The sequence below is a fragment of the Leptonychotes weddellii genome, chromosome 1, assembly GCF_054177405.1.
Source record: "Leptonychotes weddellii isolate Sample4059 chromosome 1, ASM5417740v2, whole genome shotgun sequence".
In the NCBI taxonomy this organism is placed as follows: Eukaryota; Metazoa; Chordata; class Mammalia; order Carnivora; family Phocidae; genus Leptonychotes; species Leptonychotes weddellii.
In genome coordinates, this window is record NC_138369.1 from 12,804,716 (window position 1) to 12,824,844 (window position 20,129).

At 54.5% G+C, this 20,129-nt stretch overlaps 1 protein-coding gene across 4 annotated transcripts in view; it reads right to left on the minus strand.

The window, feature by feature from the left end:
- Positions 1-1,101: 1,101 nt before the first annotated feature.
- FYCO1 (FYVE and coiled-coil domain autophagy adaptor 1) overlaps positions 1,102-20,129 on the minus strand; it is a 74,571-nt gene continuing 55,543 nt past the window's right edge. For 2 of the 4 annotated variants that reach the window (XM_081816554.1, XM_081816556.1), the window contains exons 15-18: positions 17,329-17,424; positions 13,640-13,850; positions 7,080-7,189; positions 1,102-1,476 (exon numbers count right to left, since the gene is read on the minus strand). In XM_081816554.1, the coding sequence (XP_081672680.1) occupies positions 1,122-1,476; positions 7,080-7,189; positions 13,640-13,850; positions 17,329-17,424 (772 nt within the window). In that variant the 3' untranslated portion in view covers positions 1,102-1,121. Of the gene's footprint in view, positions 4,999-7,079; positions 7,190-13,639; positions 13,851-17,328; positions 17,425-20,129 lie in introns of all 4 variants that reach the window. The other 2 variants (XR_014144437.1, XM_081816562.1) reach the window with 2 other exon arrangements.

A 20,129-nucleotide genomic window follows, 5' to 3' on the forward strand; every position in this document is an offset into this window, starting at 1 on the left:
GACCAGTATCCTCACTGATTCCATAACTGTTGAGCACTTCTGTGTCTGGCATGGTGCTCGACGCTGTGGGGGCGAGGGAAGGGAGGGAGATGAAGGAAACACGGTCCTTGCTCTCGAGGGAGAGTGTGGCTATGGGTACAGAAAGTATAACTTATTCCTGCATAACTGATTCAAAGAAGAGGCCACATGAGAATCTGAGGACAGGGGGACAAGTGGAGGAGGAAGGGAGGGAGATGGAGGGAAGGGGGGCTGGGGATGCTCTGTGGGGCTCGAGGCACTCAAGGGAAGGAACATCATCCCTGGATGTGGGGTGTGGCGTGAGTGTGGATGGGCTGTCCAGCCTGAGTTCAATCTGACCAGTCCAGGAGCGACAGTCCTGCCCCTCTGGGTCTGTGTCTGGTCTCTGCTGATCCAGCATGAATAGCTAAGTGGCAGTGGAAATGTGACTCCTTCCTCTGCCTGCTGTCTTGGCTTGGTGGTCTTGCCCAATTTTGTACCAAAGGTTGACTGATGGTGGTTTTAGGGCATCCATGACCTTCCCCCTGACCTCACTGTTCTGGTAGGTCAGCAGTGTGCTCTGTGCTCACGGAGCTCTGTGAGTAGCCCAGGAGGGCCAGGCAGCTCATGTGCTGGAGGGCAGTGGGTTGGAATGATACCTTGGCTCCAGCAGGTCTGAACACTGACCTCGGGGTAGGCGGGGAAGTATCCAGATCCCAGGCCACATGGCAACCTTGAGCCCTTCTGAGAAGCCAGAGTACAAGCTGATGCTCTATCTCCAGGCAGGGCAACTCAACTCCAAGTCTGGTCTAGGTAACTTTTTTTTAATAAAGAGATTTTATTTATTTTTTTGACCGGGGAAGGGGGGAGCAGGGAGGGAGAGAGAGAGGGAGAGAACGAGCAAGGGGAGGGGCAGGCAGAAGCAGAGGGAGAAGCAGGCTTCCCGCGGAGCAGGGAGCCCGATGCGGGGCTCGATCCCAGGACTCGGGGACCATGACCTGAGCCGACGGCAGATGCTTAACCGACTGAGCCACCCAGGCGCCCTGGGTCTGGGTAACTTTATCAACGGGCCTTATGTCCCAGTGGAATGAAAGACAATGCTACTCCCAATCATAGTGTTTGCTTTATTTAAATCCTGAGGTTAAAAATAAAACTGTTCCAAAGAGTGCAGCAGATGCTATAGAGGAATATGTTTTGGGATACAAAAGTTTCTCACCCCCCCTGCGCAGGGCGGGTGTTGGCATTTGATGTGCTTCTGGGTAATTCTTTGGCAGATAAGAATGCAATGGGTCCCCAGACCCACTATCCCATAAGGCCTCGAGAATTGAGGATTCGTCAATGAAAGTGCAATTCTGATTCGGAAGCCGCCCAGCGGAGGCGTGGGTGTGGCTCTGCAGCCCCCAGAGGCAGGAGCGTCCCTGGATAACACTCATCACGAGGTTCTGACGAAGCCTGTTCATCGGCCATGTCTCCTGAAATCTAAAGATAGACTTTATTATTTTAAAAAAGCGATTACGAAGGAAAAGGCATTATTAATTCAGTCTTTCCTGTCTCCTTGGAAGAATCACAACGCAATGAAAAAAACTTCTCCAGGTTTCCACTAAGAAGCACCTTTCGCTAAGTGTTTTGTAAACATGGCTGGCTGGCTCACGGGTGTCTGCAAGGCGACCCCTGGTTCTCCGAATCACCGACGGCTTTTGCTTTCACTCTCAACCCCTCAGAGCCAGGGATGGGGGCTCTCACGTGTAGTTACGAAGGTGGACTTTAAGAAATGAAACTCCTAAAAAAAACCTTAAAGATCAGCGGCCATCTAACCAGTATCCGATAGAGCACTGGCTCTGAGATACCACCTCCAAATGGGCATTTCCTTTCATTTGAGTCTAGAATGGCTTACCCACCCAAGGAGTGGATAACTGAAACATTTCAGAACAACCATCCCTTTGATTTTTCCATTGTATTATGTAGCTTTTCCTTTTCTACTTTTCAAACCCGGTAGGGTTTTTCAGTTCCAGATTCCTTCTTGATCCGGTTGACCTGGAGTCCAGAGGGCTCCAGCCACGAGCACACTGCAGAGGCCACGCTTTATCGCGACGCCCGCCCTTTCTCGCTGCGGGTGAGTGTGTCTGAGGGGCCACGTTCTCGGGCAAGGTTGATTAGTGGCTTCTGAGGCAGAGGTGAACAAGGCAGTGGGATCAGTGCTAGAAAGTGAGCGGCTGTTATTCAGAGAGCTGGGCCATCTGGGGGCTGCTGGATTTTTGCTTTGTTGTTTTGTTTTGTGTTGAATAGTGATCTGGGGTCCCATTGATGATTTCTAGTGTAATTCAGTCTACTGGCTGGGGCTACTGCCTTCAATAGTTGCTCTTCATTGTCATCTGCATTTTTTTTTAAAAGTACCCCAACCCCAAAAAACCTCAGTAAAGTCGGGAACCTGTTCAAAATAAGAATAAAGCTGTTCATACGAGCCACGCTGAAATAGGCCACCATGTTCTCTAGTTGCATAATGCACAGCAAACTTGAGCTCACACGGCAAAGTAACAAAGGAAAAAGAGTCTGTCCAGCATGAAAATAAATAGGCTGCGGAGTCAGGACATGACCGCTGGGGGAGCGGGCAGTCCTCTGAACGTAGCCAATGTTCCAGGGGGTACACACCACAAGGGGCCTCTGCTCTCTGGGAGGAGTGGCTCTGGGCTGGCTTCGAAGGAGCCAAGTGGTTTTTAAGCTGTAGTTGGTTTCCTGCTGGGCTGAGTGACAGAGATTCACCAGGGGGCTTGGATGGAATGTTCCAGGCCTTTTGTAGGAAACACAGGAGCTGTTAGCTGCACAGGATGGTGGTGATACCATCGGCTGGCTGTCTCCATGGCATCCTGGGAGAGTACTCAAAACAAGACTCCAGACTGCTTTGGGTTGTTCTCTTTTGTTAGTTTCTTTCCTGTGGTAAACCACCCATCCCGATTACCCTTTCCAGAGGAGAGGGTGGGCTCAAAGGCAGGATAACTTGCTCTGGAACAATCCTCAGGCCATGTGGCACACCTGTGAGGACAAGCATGAGGCTAGGGAGAGTCTCTGGGAGGCTGGCTGCTTTTTGCCTTGGTGTTGAGCACAGTCAAGGCTGGGAGATGCTAGGGACCCCGGTGGCTTTCTGCTAGAGGCAGCTGGCTGCTCTGAGGAAAGAGCGCAAGAGGTTTAGCTTCTCTCTGCGTTAATGTCTCAGGAAGGTTCTGTTCACCACCCCCTCCCCTGCCCTGCCTAAACTGACTGCAAGTGGCCAAGTCCCCTATTTGAGTGGAAGCTCTGAGCCCCCTCCCCGCTGCCCCACGAGTCCCCTCTGCTGGGTGGTGGCTGTGGGGTCTGCGCTGGACCCGGCCTGGGGGCTCTGACCTGTCCTTGAGCTCTCAACACCAGCCCAGCCAAGCCTGTGGGTGACGGAATGAAGCTTCCGTGTGGTGGGACTTGACCAGTCACGAGGCAAGCTGGGGGACGGGCTGGGTCTTGCGTTCAGATCCCCAGACACCCTGCCTGGCGCTCTCCCTCATCCTTGGCCAAAGTGGGCCCCGTCATCAGATGGCCTGCTCACCTGTGAAGTGTCTGAGCCCTGACTTCAGGCTCCAGCCTCTGTGAACAAGGCCCCAAGAGGCCATCAAAGGTGAGCTCCCTATGGTGGGAGGAGAAAAGGGCCACAGACAACAGGAAGACCATCTTCTCCTTGGCCAGGGAAGGGAAACAGGATTCATCGGCCCCAAGGGGAGATGGCTCCCGGCTGTCAGGTGGAGGCTGAGCCACAGGAAGTGGGCAAAGGGGTGCCAGGGAACAGACGGGTGGGGAGAGGGGACCAAGAAGTGAACTCAAAGCCAATTCGTGAATTATGCCTGTTATACCCGAATTACCAAAGACTTTTTTTAAGAAGGCCCCGATTTTGGAAAGTGGTTCTTACCCTGATTATGATCATTAGTAAACATGTCTGCGGATGAGGCAGAAGCTCGTATTTATACAAACAGAGACAGCCCAGCAGCCGAGCAGTGAGTCCTAAGGGCCAACACAGTGCTGCTTAGTGGTCCCCGCATCGCCATCTGTGCAGACAGCCACTGCGGGACGCGTCCTCCGCGTGCTGGCTTTGGTTTCCCCGAGCATCTTCAGTTCTGATTTCTAGGCCGGTGTTTTCAACTACTCGGGGGACTGCCTGAGTGAAGGGCTTTGCATGAGGACAGAACTTCCCAGACAGAAGGGCCGGGAAGAAAGTGCAGCTAGAGACCCCTCCAAAATTGCTGTTTTGGAGCAGCCCTAAATTTACTGGGGCAGGAAGGGACAGAGGCCTGACGGGAAGAGGCTGGTTGGGGCTTCAGGAGGCCCCCCCGCCCCCACCCGGGACGCCCTGACTCTTACGATGGCCCTGTGGCCTCCTTTTCCTGGCCTCGCAGCCTGAGGACTCACAGGGTCTGGCCAGGACGTCCCGGCTCATGGTCACCCAGGACACCTGGCCCCTGCTGGGCAGAGTGGGGCATTTCTCTCCACGGGCAGAAGCTGGGGTCACTGACTCTGGCCTGTGGAGCTCTCCACGGAGGCCGGGAACCAGCTGTGGCTCCAGAGAGGTTCAAGGTCCCCTGAGTGTTTAAACCGTCGGCAGAGTGTCCCTTTGGGTGTGAGGACAGTTGGGTCCCTAATCCCTGGAAATGTTGCTTGAGCCCTTAAAAGCCGCAGAGGCTAAGAGTGACGGTGCGTAGTGCTGAGTACACAGTGCTCCAGACGATGCAGCTTTGAGGGGCGGCCGGAGGCCTATCTCCCAGTTCTACACTGGTCACATTTGGAGCGGCTGCCTTTTTTTTTTTTTTTTTTTTTTTTTTTTAGTGCTTTATGTGACAGGTGAGCAAGAGTAGTGTTTCCTGTGGATAAAGTGAAGCTATTAGAATCTACAATCCAGGTGCTTGAGGCTACGGGAAGTCACTTCCATCGTAGATCACAGGCCTGTCAACCGTCAAGTGATAAAACACTTTCTTGGAGACAAACCTGAGGAAACAGAAGTGGGAAAGGAGGGTGTCACTGGGAGCGCCGAAAGCCGGAGGGCAGCGGCGGCGGCTGGGGGGGCCTCCTCGGGGGGGGGTGCTGCAGCGACCTGGCTGGGCGTGTGGGCGGGTTGGCGGCGGAGCCTTCTGTGGGGGCAGGGGCCTGGGCCCCTCACCCCGTTTCCTGTCTGCCCAGCAGAGCTCCCCCAAGCAGGGGGCCGGGGGTCCTGGGACATCAGCACGGACTTCCCTGGGGCTTGGTACACAAACACCTGCTTTGAAGCTGCTGGGGGATGTGGGGGCTGCAGGGGGTGCAGCGCAGGGAGTGGACCCTGAGAAGAGGTTTCTGGAGGAGATGAGTATGGATTTCATCCCCGCTGGGCGCCTAAAGCCATTTTGCCACCCATGGTTTAGAAATCTCCGGCACGGAGTAAGGCGGGGTAGGTCACAGCACTGTGGTGGCCTCCAGTGGGAACTAGGGGCCTGCTTGGGGCATGGGACTGCGTTCTGCCCTCGGCCTCTCTGATAACCCACCGGGAGTCCCAGTGAGGTGGTGACAGTGATCACTGCTTCTGCAGAGATGGGGCTCAGGGGCCCTTAGAACTCGGAGGGCAGCTCTCTGGAATATGCTGGGCCTGTGCCCCATGAGTCCAGCTAATTCAAGGTATGTTTGTGCTCATGGGGGCATGCAGGGGAGGGGGAGGAGAGGGGGAGAATGGGAAGCTCCTCCTCTTAGCCCCTCCTTTAGTGGACGTGCTTGGCCACAATCCCTGGGCGCTCAAGGCTGGGAGGTGCTGAGGGGGCGGCACAGCTCTCCCCTAGAGTATCCTCACTAGTTATTCCGCCAAAAGCCAAGTGGGCTGGGAAGGGTCCCCGTATGGGGGGATGTGGCCGCTAGCTCAGGGCCCCACTCAGGGAAGAAGTGGCTGCGTGCTGGTCAGGCAGGTCTCCTAAAAAGGCGGCCCCAACAAAGGGCTTATGCTGAAGCCAGAAGAACCCAAGGGAAGGGTCCCAGCAAACTTAACCACCCCTGTCTCGTGTCTTCATGAAGTGGGGGCCCAGGCTCATGGCAGATGCTCAACCCATGTGTTCCTCTCCCAGCTTCCTTCCTTGGCTGCCCCTCCAGCCTGTCTCCCTATATTCCCAACTTCCTGCCCCCCAGCCCTTCACTCCTGCACCTGTATTTGGTGCTTTGATGCTGTGCTTCCCCGACACAGTATACACTGCTCCCGCTGCCATGACAAGAAGGCCCAGGGGCTCCCTCTCACAGCTCTAGTCCTGGCCTTCATTTCTTGCTTGTCCATCCACCCATGCATCCATCCACCCGTGCATCCATCCTTCCATCCATCTATGCATCTACCCATCCATCCATCCATGTATCCATCCATCCATGTATCCATCCATCCATCCATCCATCCATCCATCCATCCATCCATCCACCCATGCATCCATCCATCCATCCATGTATTCATCCATCCACGCATCCAGGCATCCAGGCATCCATGCATCCATCCATCCATCCATCCATGTATTCATCCATCCATCCATGTATTCATCCATCCGTCCATGCATCCATGCATCCATGCATCCATGCATCCTTCCACTGTTTCTACTGAGCCCCTCCTTTGGGCTGGGCAGTGGGAGCCTGGACATCCGAGAGAGGCAGGAGGACACACTGGTTAAGTCCACAGCCTGGAGGCAGGCCCTCTGGGTTCCAACCTGGCTCTACCACTACGAGCTGTGTGACCTGGGATCAGTCCCTTGGCCCTCAGTCCCTTAGCGGCGCCACGAGGAGAATGGTAGTTCCTATGACATGGGCGTGCCATGGGGCTTAAGTGAGTCAGTAAGAGCGGAGGTCCGAGGATTCACCTGACATGTGCTAAGACTGTGTAAGTAGTAGCCTGTGTCTTATAAAACCTGTAACACACACTAGACCACCGCAGTATAGGGCTCTAAAATTAAAAAAAAAAACTATTAATAATAAATTACTGATAATTAAATAGTCTCTTTTGAATGTCCAGCTCTGTTCTCGTGGCCAGGTGGCAGGTGAATTCTTCCGGATGCTGACGAGTGAGGTGGCCCTACCTGGAAAAGGTGTTGTCGAAGATGAGCATGTAGATGCCCGGTGTGCGGACCTTGAGCTGGCCCTGGATGTTCTCCTTGTGAGAGCTGCATCGGGTCGTGGGGATAAGGACCTGGGAGGAAGAGCAGATCAGAAAAAGTGTCATAGAAGCCGAGAGGGCATATGGGTCCTCTGGGTAGACCCTTTATTTTGGGGAGGGAACTAGGCCCAGAGATGCTAGGGACCCTGTCTGAGGTCACAGCTGAGCAAGGCTGGGGCTGGGATCAGCCTCAGGAGTGGGGCGGGGGGATGTCTGGGATCAGCCCCAGGACTGAGGGGGTGTATGTGTCTGGGATCAACCCCAGGAGTGGGGGGGTTATGCCTGGGATCAGCCCCAGGAGTGGGGGGTATGTCTGGGATCAGCCCCAGGAGTGGGGGGCATATGTCTGGGATCAGGCCCAGGAGTGGGGGTATCTTCCACATGCCCCACATTTGTTGATAACCTGTGGCCAGGGAGGAGGCTGTGGGTATGAACTTCACCCCGAATCATGAACGAGTCAGTGCCCCGAAGGAGTGGCCCCCAGCCTCCTCTGACCACAGCCAGAATGTTCCACTATCTAGAGGAGCAGGCCTTTTTTGGCTTCAGGAAGCCGGGGCTTATTCGAGGTGAAATCTGTCTGTCTGGCTCCTGTTGGGCCTCGTGCTGCCCGAGGTGAGGGGTGTCTCAGGGGACAGGCCGAGCCCCTGCCCACCCACATCTCTCAAGCGCTTTGTGAAGCTGCTGAGCCCTGCCCGCTCTGACCTGAACAGGCCCGGTTCCACCCGTGGCTTCTCACTTGGCCCCGGCAGGCTCTGCTTCTCCTGCTGCACCGTGCACATCCACGGGCCCCAGGGCCCTCTCAACTTTCCTGGCCCAAGCCGCAGCCTCCTATTTACCCTCTGCCTGCCCCAAGAAGGAGAGATTAGTCCCAAGAAATATCTGTTTTCTCAGGACACATTCTAAGGGCCTCACCATCGGTGGGGGTAAAGCTGAGCACAGGATGAGCGTTGGACGGGGCCAGGGTGTGTGTGGGGGTCTCCGGATGGCCAGTCTTTCCCATGAGGGCAACGTCTGCAACCTGCTGACCAACTAAGACACAGTTTAAAACTGAAGATATGGAGGGGTGCCTGGCTGGCTCAGTCAGTAGAGCATCTGATAGGAAATGAGGAAATGGGAAACAAGACAGAGCCAACCAAAATTCAGAAAGATTTTAGAAATGATCAATGCCCCAGTGGGTGCGGTCTCAGAAAGCATCCTTAAGCTGACCACGTAGGGCTGACTACACGTAAATGGTCACACAGATCAGAGGCTTTGCAGACCACGGCTAACACCTTAGCAACTCGGAGCTCCTAGTGTGGGGAGCTGCCCCACAAGTGAGCATCTTTATTCTTTACAAAATCAAGTGCTGCTCCTTTCTCAGAAACACAACTTTGTGAAATTCCGTTATCTATTCCTTTTAAACATTTTTCACCCTGCACAAAATGACTGAATCCAAAATGCTTCTAACGATGTGATGGCTTTTTCAACTTACACTTGAATACATAGGTACGTTTCTGGAAACCCTACACGTTGGCCACAGAGTTCCCAAAGTGAAGTAAGTTTCCACAAAAGGTTCTGCCCTCAAAGATCTTGTGGTTTAACAGAGACAGCAGACAAAAAACCATTCAGTTACAATAACAGTGAGCATGTCACGAGGGGACAACCGGGAGGGGTGCCCATCCCAGCCCCGGGGGGCGGGGGGGAGGAGGAGGGGAGAGAGGCACAGTGTGAGGGAAGATATCCTGTAGGAGGTGACACTGAGCATGGACAAGTTAGGTAGCTCGAGAGAGGTCTGGGTGTCCCAGGCAGAGGGGAAAACATATTCAAAGACATGGGATAAGAGCAAAGATTTACTCTCCCAAGAGATAACCAAAAATAGACAAAATATACAAGACACTGGACATCAGGCAATGGAGGAGAGTGTTCTCTGAGGGAAAAGGTGAGCGCCACAACTGCCCCAGCTCACCATTTTGAGAGGAGAACAGCCAGATGGGACAAACAGAAAACAAACAGTAAGATGACAGACTCAACCCTAACCTGATCAATAGGCACATTAAATATAAATAGTCTCAACACCCCAAATAAAAGGCAAAGATGATCCATCTTTGCCAACCCCATCATGCCCAGAAGAAGAGACAATTTAAATATAAAGATACAAATAGGTTAAAAGTAAAAGCACGTAAAAAGATATACTGTGGTAGCATTAATCCAAAGAAAGCTGGATTGACTACATTAATACCAGACAAAATAGATTTTATATCAAAGGATGTGGCCAGGGATAACTTCATAATGATAAACGTATTAATGCATCAGGGGGATGGACCAATCCTTCACATTTATGCCCCTAATGAGAGCTTCAAACACACGAAGCAAAAAGTGGTAGAACTGAAAGGAGAAATAGGTAAATTCACAATTAATGGTTGAGTAAACTTCAATACCCCTCAATAATTAATGGACTAATAGACAGGAACTCAGTAAGAAAATGGAAAACTCGAAGAACTGTATCAACTAACTCAACCCACCTGCCACTTAATGGAATGCGCCACCTGACCACGGCAGGACGCACCTGCTTTTCAAGTGCACTGGGAACACTCCGGTAGGCCATCTTCTAGGCCATTAAAAAACCAACCAAACAAACAAAAACCCACCTCATACTTAAAAGGATTCAGTTATACAGTCTGTTTTCTGACGACAATGGAATTCAATGGAATTAAATTAGAAATAAACAGATCTCTGGAAAGTACCAAAAATATTCGTAAACTGAAGAACACACTCTTAAATAACACATGGATCAAGGAGAGATCAAACATCAAAAGGGAGATCCCACAGGCATGGGAGAGAGCGTGTGCTGCGTGTTCCTGATACCACAGGACATTTGCACTGGCTGGGAGCTGGCGGTGGTGAGGGGGTAGGAAGGGCCCGAGACAAGCCTGGAGGGGAAAAAGATGCACGAGGACCCGCTATGGATAGGACCTGGGGCTAGCCACTTCTGTGCTTGGTCTCATTACGTTCCATTAACGTTCTATCGTATTCTAATTCCACCCAGGACTGAGAATTCTTGGAGGTTGCGAGGTTGGGTCTGTTCCTGGGGTCCGTAATCTAACAATTCTGAGCCTGGACGCTCCAGCAAGCACCAGTGGGAAGGAGCCGCTGGACAGGAAGGTCTGCTGTTTATACAGGGGCGTCTGGGCACCCCACACCTCAACCTCTGCATTTACTACCTTGACTGCAAAGCAACAACCGAGAGCTCGTTAGGCAGGTCCTCGGAAGAGGGTATGTCTAAAACAGTATGCTTCATTTCCTTAGAACATTCTAGACTATAGACTTTTCATTCATCTCAGCTCCATTCTCCCACCATGGCCAAAATCTAGGAGAGCTTCCCTGGTGCCAAAGCTCACACAGCTGAGGTGGCAGGGAGATGAGGGGGTCTCCGCTGGGTGAGCTCCAGGAGCGCCTCCCACCAGCCTCCAGTGCCTCAGTCATGACATGTGTCTGCAAGACAGTCCAAGCTGGTCTTATTGGTATTTGGATGCACTCCTGTGGCCGGGGGCTCTGGGCAAAGCAAGGGTTCTAGGCTCGATGGAAGAAGGAGTCACAAACAGGTTGCTGGTTGCTGGGGGTGGAGGTTGCAGACTGACTGCTCATGGGTATAGTTTCCTTTGGGGATGATGAAAACGATCTAAAATTAGATGGCGACAGTTACACAACACGGTGAATACACTATATCTTAAATGGGTCGGTTATTTGGTATATGAATTACATCTCAACAAGGCTGTCTAAAAAACCACAAAGGCAAGGGTTCTTGCTCCCAGTCCTGGTTCCTCCTCCGACTCCCTGCGGCCCCAGGCAGGCTGTTGAGTTTCTCTGGCCAAACATGGGTCCTCTGCCCGGAGAGAGGGCAGGGCCTGGGTCCTGTTCCCTGCGCTCCGTCCCCAGGCTTCAGGACAGGGTCAGTATACGGGCAGCCTCAAGTCCTGGATGGACTGTGTCTTCAGTCGAGTGTCTTCCTAAATTTACAACCTCTAACCTCACTGCTCAGACGCGACCTTGACCGAGGAAGCACCCTGGAGAGGAGGTGGCCCTGGGGGCTGGGCAGTGTCTGCTGGGTGCCTCAGAGATGGGGCTGGCCTTTGTCCCTGCGGCTCCCTCTATCAGGGCGTATCTCCCGGTTTGGCCCAAGGTCTCCTCCCCCCGATGGCTGCCCCCATCCGCCTAGCATGACACTCTCTATCTGGAACCATGGTCGTCTGTTCACTAGGGGCTCTCTCCTCAAGGGCGGATGCCACGTTGTCCCTTGTCTTTCTAGCTCTGACGGGCGCAACAGAGCCCAGGGTTGAGCAGAAGCTCAGCAGATGGCTCTGAAGAGACCACAAGCCCCTTGTGTCTACACTTCCATAATCATACCCTTGAGTGCTGTCACTTGCTCTGCACGTGGTTTCCTGTAAGGCCCAGGCTGGTCAGGGGATCCCAGGGGGAGTCCCCCAGACAGATGCTGAGGACGTGCCTCTGGGAACAGGTTCCTAGGCTGACGTCTGTTCCCGGGACCTCAGGCAGAAAAAACAGCCACCCCACGGCTGGCTGGTGATGCAGGGCTTATGAAGGCAGGCGGCCCCTGAAAATGCCCTTCTTGCTCACCCTGTATATGGGCTCCTTCTGCCCCCTGGTGTCCACTCTGAGAAACACACTGGTAGTCCTGACCCCCAGAGGCCCCAGGAAGCTGGAGATGAGGAAGGCTCCTCCTCCAGGTCTCTGAGCCCAAGCTCCGAATCCTGGTAGGAACCGCGTGGATCTCCCAGGGCCATGCGGATTTGGTGGGTGAGTGACTGAGCAAGGGGAGAGGCCCACAGCTCGGCCACGTGTGGGCAGGTGTCATGGCAAAGGCCTGGACACGGGATTGAGTCCCTTCCCCCACTCCCCGCCACCGACACCAGTGTCCAGTGTGGGAGGACGCGGTGCTGGTGCCCGGTGGGCCTTGGGACTATGAGGACGAACAGCCAAGGCACCGAGGCGAGCTCCTTGTCAGGGCAGAGTTGACAAGCATGCTGGTTATGCTGCCGCTTGACTAGTTGCCCTGGCAAGTCACTGGGCATCTCGGTTACCCCGTCTGCAAACGAGGACGGAGGCCTGCTCCACATCAGCCTCCCGGGGGCAGGGTCGGAACCTCAGAAAGGGCTCCAAGCGGGGAACATGGTGCGGAGCCCCCAAAAAGGAAAGGAGGGGCAGAGCGGTTTCTAAATAAGAATAAACACGAAACTCCACAAAACAAGGCCAACTCAAGGAGGCCAGAATTCAATTTTCGGAGTGAATTTGCAGAGGACAAAAATGACAAAGCAGTCTCTACGAGAAGGTACCAACAGGGTGGAGATGGCAGGAGAGCAAGCCAGACACGCATCCCTGCACGAAGATGTGCACTGCACCGAGCCCGCGGGCCTTCAGCTCCGGGCCCCCCAACCCCGGCCCTCGGCCCACACGCAGGAGGGACTCAGGGATGTTCTCACACACACTGCACAGGAGTCTCCTTCCACGTGACTTCAAATTGCTCTCCCCCACCTTGCTTCTCGCCATTGCCGGAACGTGGAAGTTTCTGCACCTATAGCAGCCTGAGGTCCACTCTAAGCTCCAGGCCGGCCTGTCTGTCCTCACCGGTCCTTCCACCCACAGTGATTCAAATGGGACTTGAGTTTCCACCCCAACCAGCTCCCCCCTCCCCTCACACTGAGTCAGCCACCCACCGAGTCCTGCTCAACCTTCTGTCCTGGGCTCTGGATCCCACCCTATCCTTTCTACTCTGGCTTCTAATCCCTTGAGCTAGACCCATGGCTCTCAACCTTGGTCGCTCACTGGACTCACCTAGGAACACCTGTGTCCCAGCCCCAGGGATTCTGACTGAGTGGTATGGCTGTGGCCTTGGGAGTATTTCAAATGTGTAGCCAAGACTGGGACCCATGGTCCAGGCCATCATCGGCATTCCATGCTTAGAATGTCTCAGGACTTTATGAACTGGAATCTGCCACCAAGACTTCAAGCCCCACCACCCAAGTGACACAATGGCTAAGGTGTCTCTGCTGACATCTCTGAGGTGAGATGCCAAACACCCCAAGCTCATGACCGCCTCCACGGTGACCTATTCTTGCTCTGCATGGCTCTGGTAAAAAATGATCCTTAAACTGGGTCGCACGTCTGTATCCTCTAGGTCTTACCTAGTGATCTGCCCCAAGGTCAGACGGAAGCTGACACAGGAACAAACCTTCAGACACCTGAAGACAGCGCTCTCCAGCCACCAGGCCTTTCCCTCCCCATGCTGGCCAAGGCCAGGTGCTTTGCCTGCCCCGTGGGACGCAGCCCAGAGGGCTTGCCCACCTGCTTCCTCCCTGTGTCCCTCTCACATTCCAGGTGAGGCCCGCCCAGCAGGAGGCAGGATGGCCGCAGCCCTGCGCAGGGAAAGGTCTGCCCAAGCACCCTGCTGTATGAGCAAGCGGGCCGCGGGCGGGGAGCCGGCCTCACCTTACACTGATCCAGCGGCGTGTCCTCTGCCTCCCGGAAGACCACACTGAAGGAGATACTCTTGGGGTCGGAGGAGAAGACCCAGCTGATGGTGAGGCCTGCCTCGGCCACAGTGATGGGGATGAGGCTGTAGGTGCTGGACCGCACAAACAGCTCCCTTTTGCTCTCCCCGAAGCTGGCGATCTCGTCCACCGTGAGGGGTAATTTTATCCTAAAATCCAAACGCAGAGAAGGCCCTGATCAAACAGGCAACGTGCCTGAGTCTGCCGGCCAGGTCACCTGAGGCTCTGAGGTGGCCGGAAGCCCTGGAGGCTCTTGGGAGGCCGAACCCTGGGGAGCCTCGCCCGACGTGCTCAATTACGGGAGAAGCCTGGATGCGCAGCTCCCGCCCACAGCGAGTACTGACTGGGTGCCGGGCACGGTGGCCGGCACCGGGGACCCAGACCCAGACGGCAAACGTGGGGATGACCATCTCTGCCCGCATGGGGCTGGCGTGTCCCCGCAGGCGGTCGGGGGTGAACGCCGGCCTGAGGTGCTCCACGAGCCCACGGATGGGAAGCAGCTACGGAGGCCTCGGCTCTCAGGAGCTCCCCCGAAGCTTCCTGCTGCCCAGCTGGCCCATTCCTGTCTCCAGCTCCAGGCTGCCCTCTACGTTAACTGGCATGGGCAGGAAGCACACCCATCATTAGAAACTTCCCACCCTCTCGGCCGTCCCTCTCGGTGGAAATCTGGGGCCTGCTGGAAGATTCCAAGGGGCACCCTGACTTTTCTTAAATGGGTTCCAGTGCCTGCCTTGCTTCCCGTGGGCTCACCCCCTCGTAAGCCTGAGGTTCCTCCTCTGCCCGCCTGCTGACAGGTGTGAGCAGGGCCTCAGAGGATGAGCTGGGCGGGCGGGAACGGGCCCCTCTCCCCGCGGCTGCCTGGATGGTGCGTGCCGGCGCAGGTCACCAGGACAGGGCCTCGGGTGCAGAGCGGCCACCTCAGCCAGCGGCGTGGCCTTGGGCGGGTCTTGTCTCCTCAACTGTGAACCAGGAAGGTGGCGGCCACCACGTGCTGGGCCCTCTGCTCACAGGCTTCACGTGCTGGCCCCATGGCAGCGGAAGGAAGCACGAGGCTCCCACTTCACACGAGGGAGCCAAGACGTGATTAAGAAACTTGGTCCAGGCCCACCCAGGTCTGATCTGAGGCCACTACCTGTCTCCTACACCAAACTGCCTTTCATGGCCAAAATCTACTACTGTCCCCCTGAAAGCAGCAGCGGAAACTAAAGCTCAGAGAGGTTAGGGAACTCGCCCAAGACTGCACAGCAAGTAAGTCATGGGGCTGAGTGTGCTGTCTGCCTTCAAAGCTGTGGAGATGGATGGAAATATTCCCCAGAGCTATGCTAATGAGAAGAGTAATCAAGGATGAAAACACCCAAAATGCTCTACAGGACAGCTCTGACAAAAATCATTCCACTTTTGTGAAGATTTCATTCCATGTAACGTTTTCCCATGTGTTCATTTAAGCGTCATTTCTAATTATGGTACAAAAAGCCTTGTCCAATGTTTACAATTCTCAAGGATCTGAGAGTAGGCAGAAGGGTCCCTTTTGGAAAAGAGGTCTTTCTTGTAAGGCGGAAATCTTACTGCACGGCCGTGTGTGCAGTCACCCTGACAGAAGGCCCCACCGATTCTGGGCCATTTTATAATTTTACGTTCCAGAATTCTCCCCTCGCATCCAGTCCTTTAGACTGTGCTTCGTCTTTTTTTGTTTTTTTTTTTTAACCTTTCTAGACGTTATCTGTTCACTGAGAGGACATTACTCAGTCTCCCCAAAGGAGAGGCTAATAAAAACAAATCAAGGGTTTGCCATCTCTGCTCAAATATAATCTTTTTTTTTTTTTTTTTTTGAGAGAGAGAGAAGGAGAGAGAACATGAGCGCTGGGTGGAGGGGAGGAAGCGGAAGGAAGGGCAGAGGGAGAGAGAATATTAAGCAGGCTCCTCGCCTAGCATGGAGCCCAATGCAGGGCTCGATCTCACGACCCTGAGATCATGACCTGAGCTGAAACCAAGAGTCCGATGCTGAACCAACTGAGCCACCCAGGCACGCCTCAAATATAATCTTAAATAAAAGGAGTCCACTGTCTACAGGGCTCACATCATAAATGTAAATTTTACTGGTTTCCCTACTTTGCCCTGTCCCTCCATAGTCATTCTCCACATGGCAACCAGAATGATCTTTTTTTTTTAAAGATTTTATTTATTTATTTGAGACAGAGAGAATGAGAGAGAGAGAGCACATGAGAGGGGGGAGGGTCAGAGGCAGAAGCAGGCTCCCTGCCGAGCAGGGAGCCTGATGCGGGACTCGATCCCGGGACTCCAGGATCATGACCTGAGCCGAAGGCAGCTTAACCAACTGAGCCACCCAGGCGCCCAAGAGAATGATCTTTTTTTAAATGTAAATTACATTAAGTCATTCTTCTGTTCCAAACCTCATATTTGGGCTCCCATTTCTCTCAGGTTAAAAGCCAAAGTCCTCACAATGGCCAACAAGGCCTGATGTGACATGGGCGCCCTTCCCTCTCTGACTCAGTTTCTTTCGCTCTGCTTCAGCCACACTGGCCTTTTCCCTGATCCTTGAACATGACAGACACCATTCTGCCCCAGGGCCTTTGCACCGACTATTCCCTCTGCCTGAATGCTGTTCCCTCATACAGCTGCATGGCAACTCCCTCCAGTCTTACCTCTTAGTGCCACTTTATTCAAAATGACAAATTCCACCCTCCCCATCCTGCTTTTCTTCCATAGCAACACCACCTTGTAATGAATGCACTATGTAATTCACTTGTTTACTTACGTTTATTGTCCACCCCTGCTGGAATATAAACTAAACATGAGGGCAGGGATCTTTGTTTTGCTCACTGATGTACTCCAAGGACCTAGAACCTACCTGGTGCTTCCTAGGTGCTGAGTAAGTATCTGTGAGTGAGGGAGTGAATGTACTCAGTGACTATTAAGCCATTACCCAGCCATTAGACACAACACAGGAGAAAAAGAATAGGATATATGAAAATACTCACGCAGTGGTAAGTTTTAAAAGACCACGAAATAAGATGTAGAATATTTTGTTTGTGTTGAAAATGATGTACATATGTATTTTTAAAAACTGGAAAGCTATACACTGAGGCGGTTTGCTTGTCTCTATTTTCCTATTTTCTACAATGAAACAGTACCGCTCTTACAGTAAGAAAACAAAACAAAGTTATGGTCAGAAAAGAAGAACACAGGGCACAGGCGTGAGGAAGGGACAGCTATAGAGGGCACGGGGAGCTTCTGAGGGTGAGGGAACTGGTCTCTGTCTTCACTGTGGTCACACGGGGCGACACTGTTCTGTTCTGGGCCTGGGTCCCCCCGTCTGGCAGCACTGGGGTACGGAGCCGGCTGGGCTCAGAGGCCCCTGAGATCACATAAGCCACTGGCCCACATAAGCCCCACGTAAGCCACGATTGGTGATTGCACTGTTATTTGTCAGAGTCTAAGCACTGTGCACATAAAGGGGGAATTTATTGCATATAAACTGTACTTTTAAAAAAAAAGCACAGACTGAATGAAAGTCACCATGGGTGCCAAGTCAGAGCCTCGGGGGTGCAGCTCCTCCTCCCCAAAAGTGACAGCCTGGGGAGCCCCGCTCGGAGACCTGTCACTTACATCAGTTCCCCGGACTTCAGCAAGCAGATTTCGGCATCCTGTCCCAGCGGCATGTCTTCAGTGTCCTCAGGGGTTAGCGAGGTTGACATGGTGTCCCTGAAATGCCACACACAAGAACACACAGCCATTTAGCCATCGGCACGTGGAGTCCCATGTCCTGGGTCCCCAGTCTTGGAGTCACGTAGCCAACCTCAGAATGCACGGGATCCTTCAGTCCCAGAGGCCGTGACAGAAGGTCCGGCAGGCTCTCCAGGTAGGGGCACAGGGGCTGGGGCCGAGCAGGCAGGATGGGGAGAATACAACAGGGCTGCCATGACTTCCCCAGCGTCTTTCCAGGGGCCGTGCGGAGGGCCTGCCCACCACTCAGACGGGCCACCCTCCTATCCCACGCCAGCTGAGCGCTGTCAGCAGCAGCCCGGGGTCCTGCCTGGCCGTGACTAGCCAAGCCTGCTCTGGCTCATCTCCAGGGAGCAAGGACACACACCCAGGAAACGGCGTGGGCGAAGAGGGAGCGGTGGGACAGAGCCATGGACAGAGAGTGGACCTAAGCCACATGGCCTCTCTCGCTCACAACCCACGGTTGGCTGCACCACGAGCCATCTCTGCTCAAATATAATGAGCATGCTTCCCACCGTGCTCCGTGGAACCCAGGGCCAGGGGCGGAGGGCACCACACGCTCCCTCTGAGAGAGCCCCGGCACCGTGCAACGTAAGTTCGAGGCTCTAGGAAGCCCTGCAGCAAAGACATCTACTGGACTTGAACTCCAGCGTTCCGTGTGTTTATTCCATCATAGAACGTTTTAAACTCCTACTGGACTGCTTACTCTGGGAAAGGCAGACTGCAGTCCCCCTCCTTCACTGACAGGGACATGGGGGCCCAGTCAGCTCCTGAGACGCAGGCCAGAGCCCCACACCTGGCTCAGCCAATGGCTTGTGTGATCTCAGCGGCCTCAAGCCCAACCAGCTCAAGTGCCCAGGTCTGCTCAGGGGAAACTTAGTCCAGAAAAGAAGAACCATTTGCCCCACGGGCAAGTGTTAATAAGGAACATCTCTCACCTAGCACAGCTTCTTCCCCAAATGTCGCAATAACCCTCTTCTCAACTGCCCTGAGGGGCGCTCCCCAGATGTCTCTGGGGTGAGGTCAATGTGAACCAAACTGCCCCCCTCCCTAGGTACCCCTTGGGCTCTCACCAGCTTGGCCCTGGGGACACTCGCTCGACCTCTGAGGCCCCGAGGGAACTCGAATGAACGCAGTCCAGCCCCACCCCATGCACTGCTGTGCCAAGAGATGTCCCCCCAGGTCAGCGCTGTGCAGGACACCGATGCAGGCATGGCATACACCTCCCCCTGCCCCGAGTCAGCAACACACACACACACACACACACACACACAAACAGCTGGAAGAAGGGGGTCTCAGCACACACAGCGGCCCGGGCAAGGTCGGTGGCCAGCAGCAAGCATCCAGACCTCGTGCTCAGATGGCTCCGCCTCCACCACCACCTTCACACCCATTTGGGCACCAAGTTCTTGTCTCTTTCGGGTGTTCTCTCCCCTAGGCTGAGTGGCTTTTGGAAGTGCAGAGTGCAGCTGTGACTTGGGCTGGAAAATGACAGTGCTGTCTGGGCTGCATGGCATGCCGCCCACGGCCATGCCTGGGATGGGGCTCTGCAGGATTCCCAGCTCAGGATCCAACCTAGTATCACCTCTGGGCCAGCGGAAATTCAAGCCAGCCCAGTGGCCACACCCTAATGCTCACAGAGCTTCTGCCTGGAGGTGGCAGCTGTCACCTCTGCTTGGGAGGGATCCCCAGCACATGCTGCTCACATTTCACTGCCAGGAGAGTCCCTGACCTCAACGGGGTGTACAACCTGCCTATGGGGGAGGCTGCAGACGGTCTACCACAGTCCACTTCCTGCGTCTGAGCCCGAGGCTCCCCGCTCTGTCGGTGGAACCTGAACGTCCACCTGAGCACCCAGGGGCTCTCTGCATGGCGACAGAAAGGGGGAGTTCAGAGTCGGCAAAATTCAGTGAGTCTCCCCTCAGCCTGTCCTGGCTGTCACTCGGGTGTGGGGGCGGGAAGATCTGCCACGCATCACAGTGCACCTGCATGAAGAGCACCGTGCCGTGAGTCTGGGGGATGTGACCGGCAGCTTCACCAGGGGCCAGTACACAGGCATCTGCAGCCCGCTCCCACCCTGCCTGCCCCTCCCTCCCACTCACCCCCGGGCCCTTTCTGTCACAGCTCTTGTGACAACGGGCCGTACTTATCTCTTTGGGGTGCTCTCTCCCCTAGGCTGAGAGGCTTTTGGAAGTAGGAGCTGCACCTGAGCTGTCCCTTGCCCTACGGGACCGGCACGCAGCGGGTTGGCCACTGCCCTTTGCAGGAACCAAACAATGTATGTGCCACTTGCTGAGAAGTATGTGGAAATTCGGAAGAGGGCAGAGGAATGCTGACAAAGTCAAAGAGAGAACCGAGGCCAGATCCCTGAAGGATGAGGACCCTGAGTCACGCGTGGAGTGACGGATGCGGGGTCAGCAGCAGCATGCCCGCTGCTAACTTACAAGGCCTCTCTGCCCAGAGGGGGACAGGTACTGCCCGGGGAGAGGCCTTCGTCTTCTTGGGAAACCTCTGAGCACAAGATGGGGCGTCACTGGGCCGGCCCTGACATCACACCTGCTCTCCACCATTTAGCTCCCCTGTCCCTGCCTTGTCCCCATCTGCTGTGGTGCTGAGGCCGCTGGGGGTGAGACTCTGCTCTCAGGGTGCCACTGTGAGGGTGTGGCCGGCACAGGCTGCTAGAT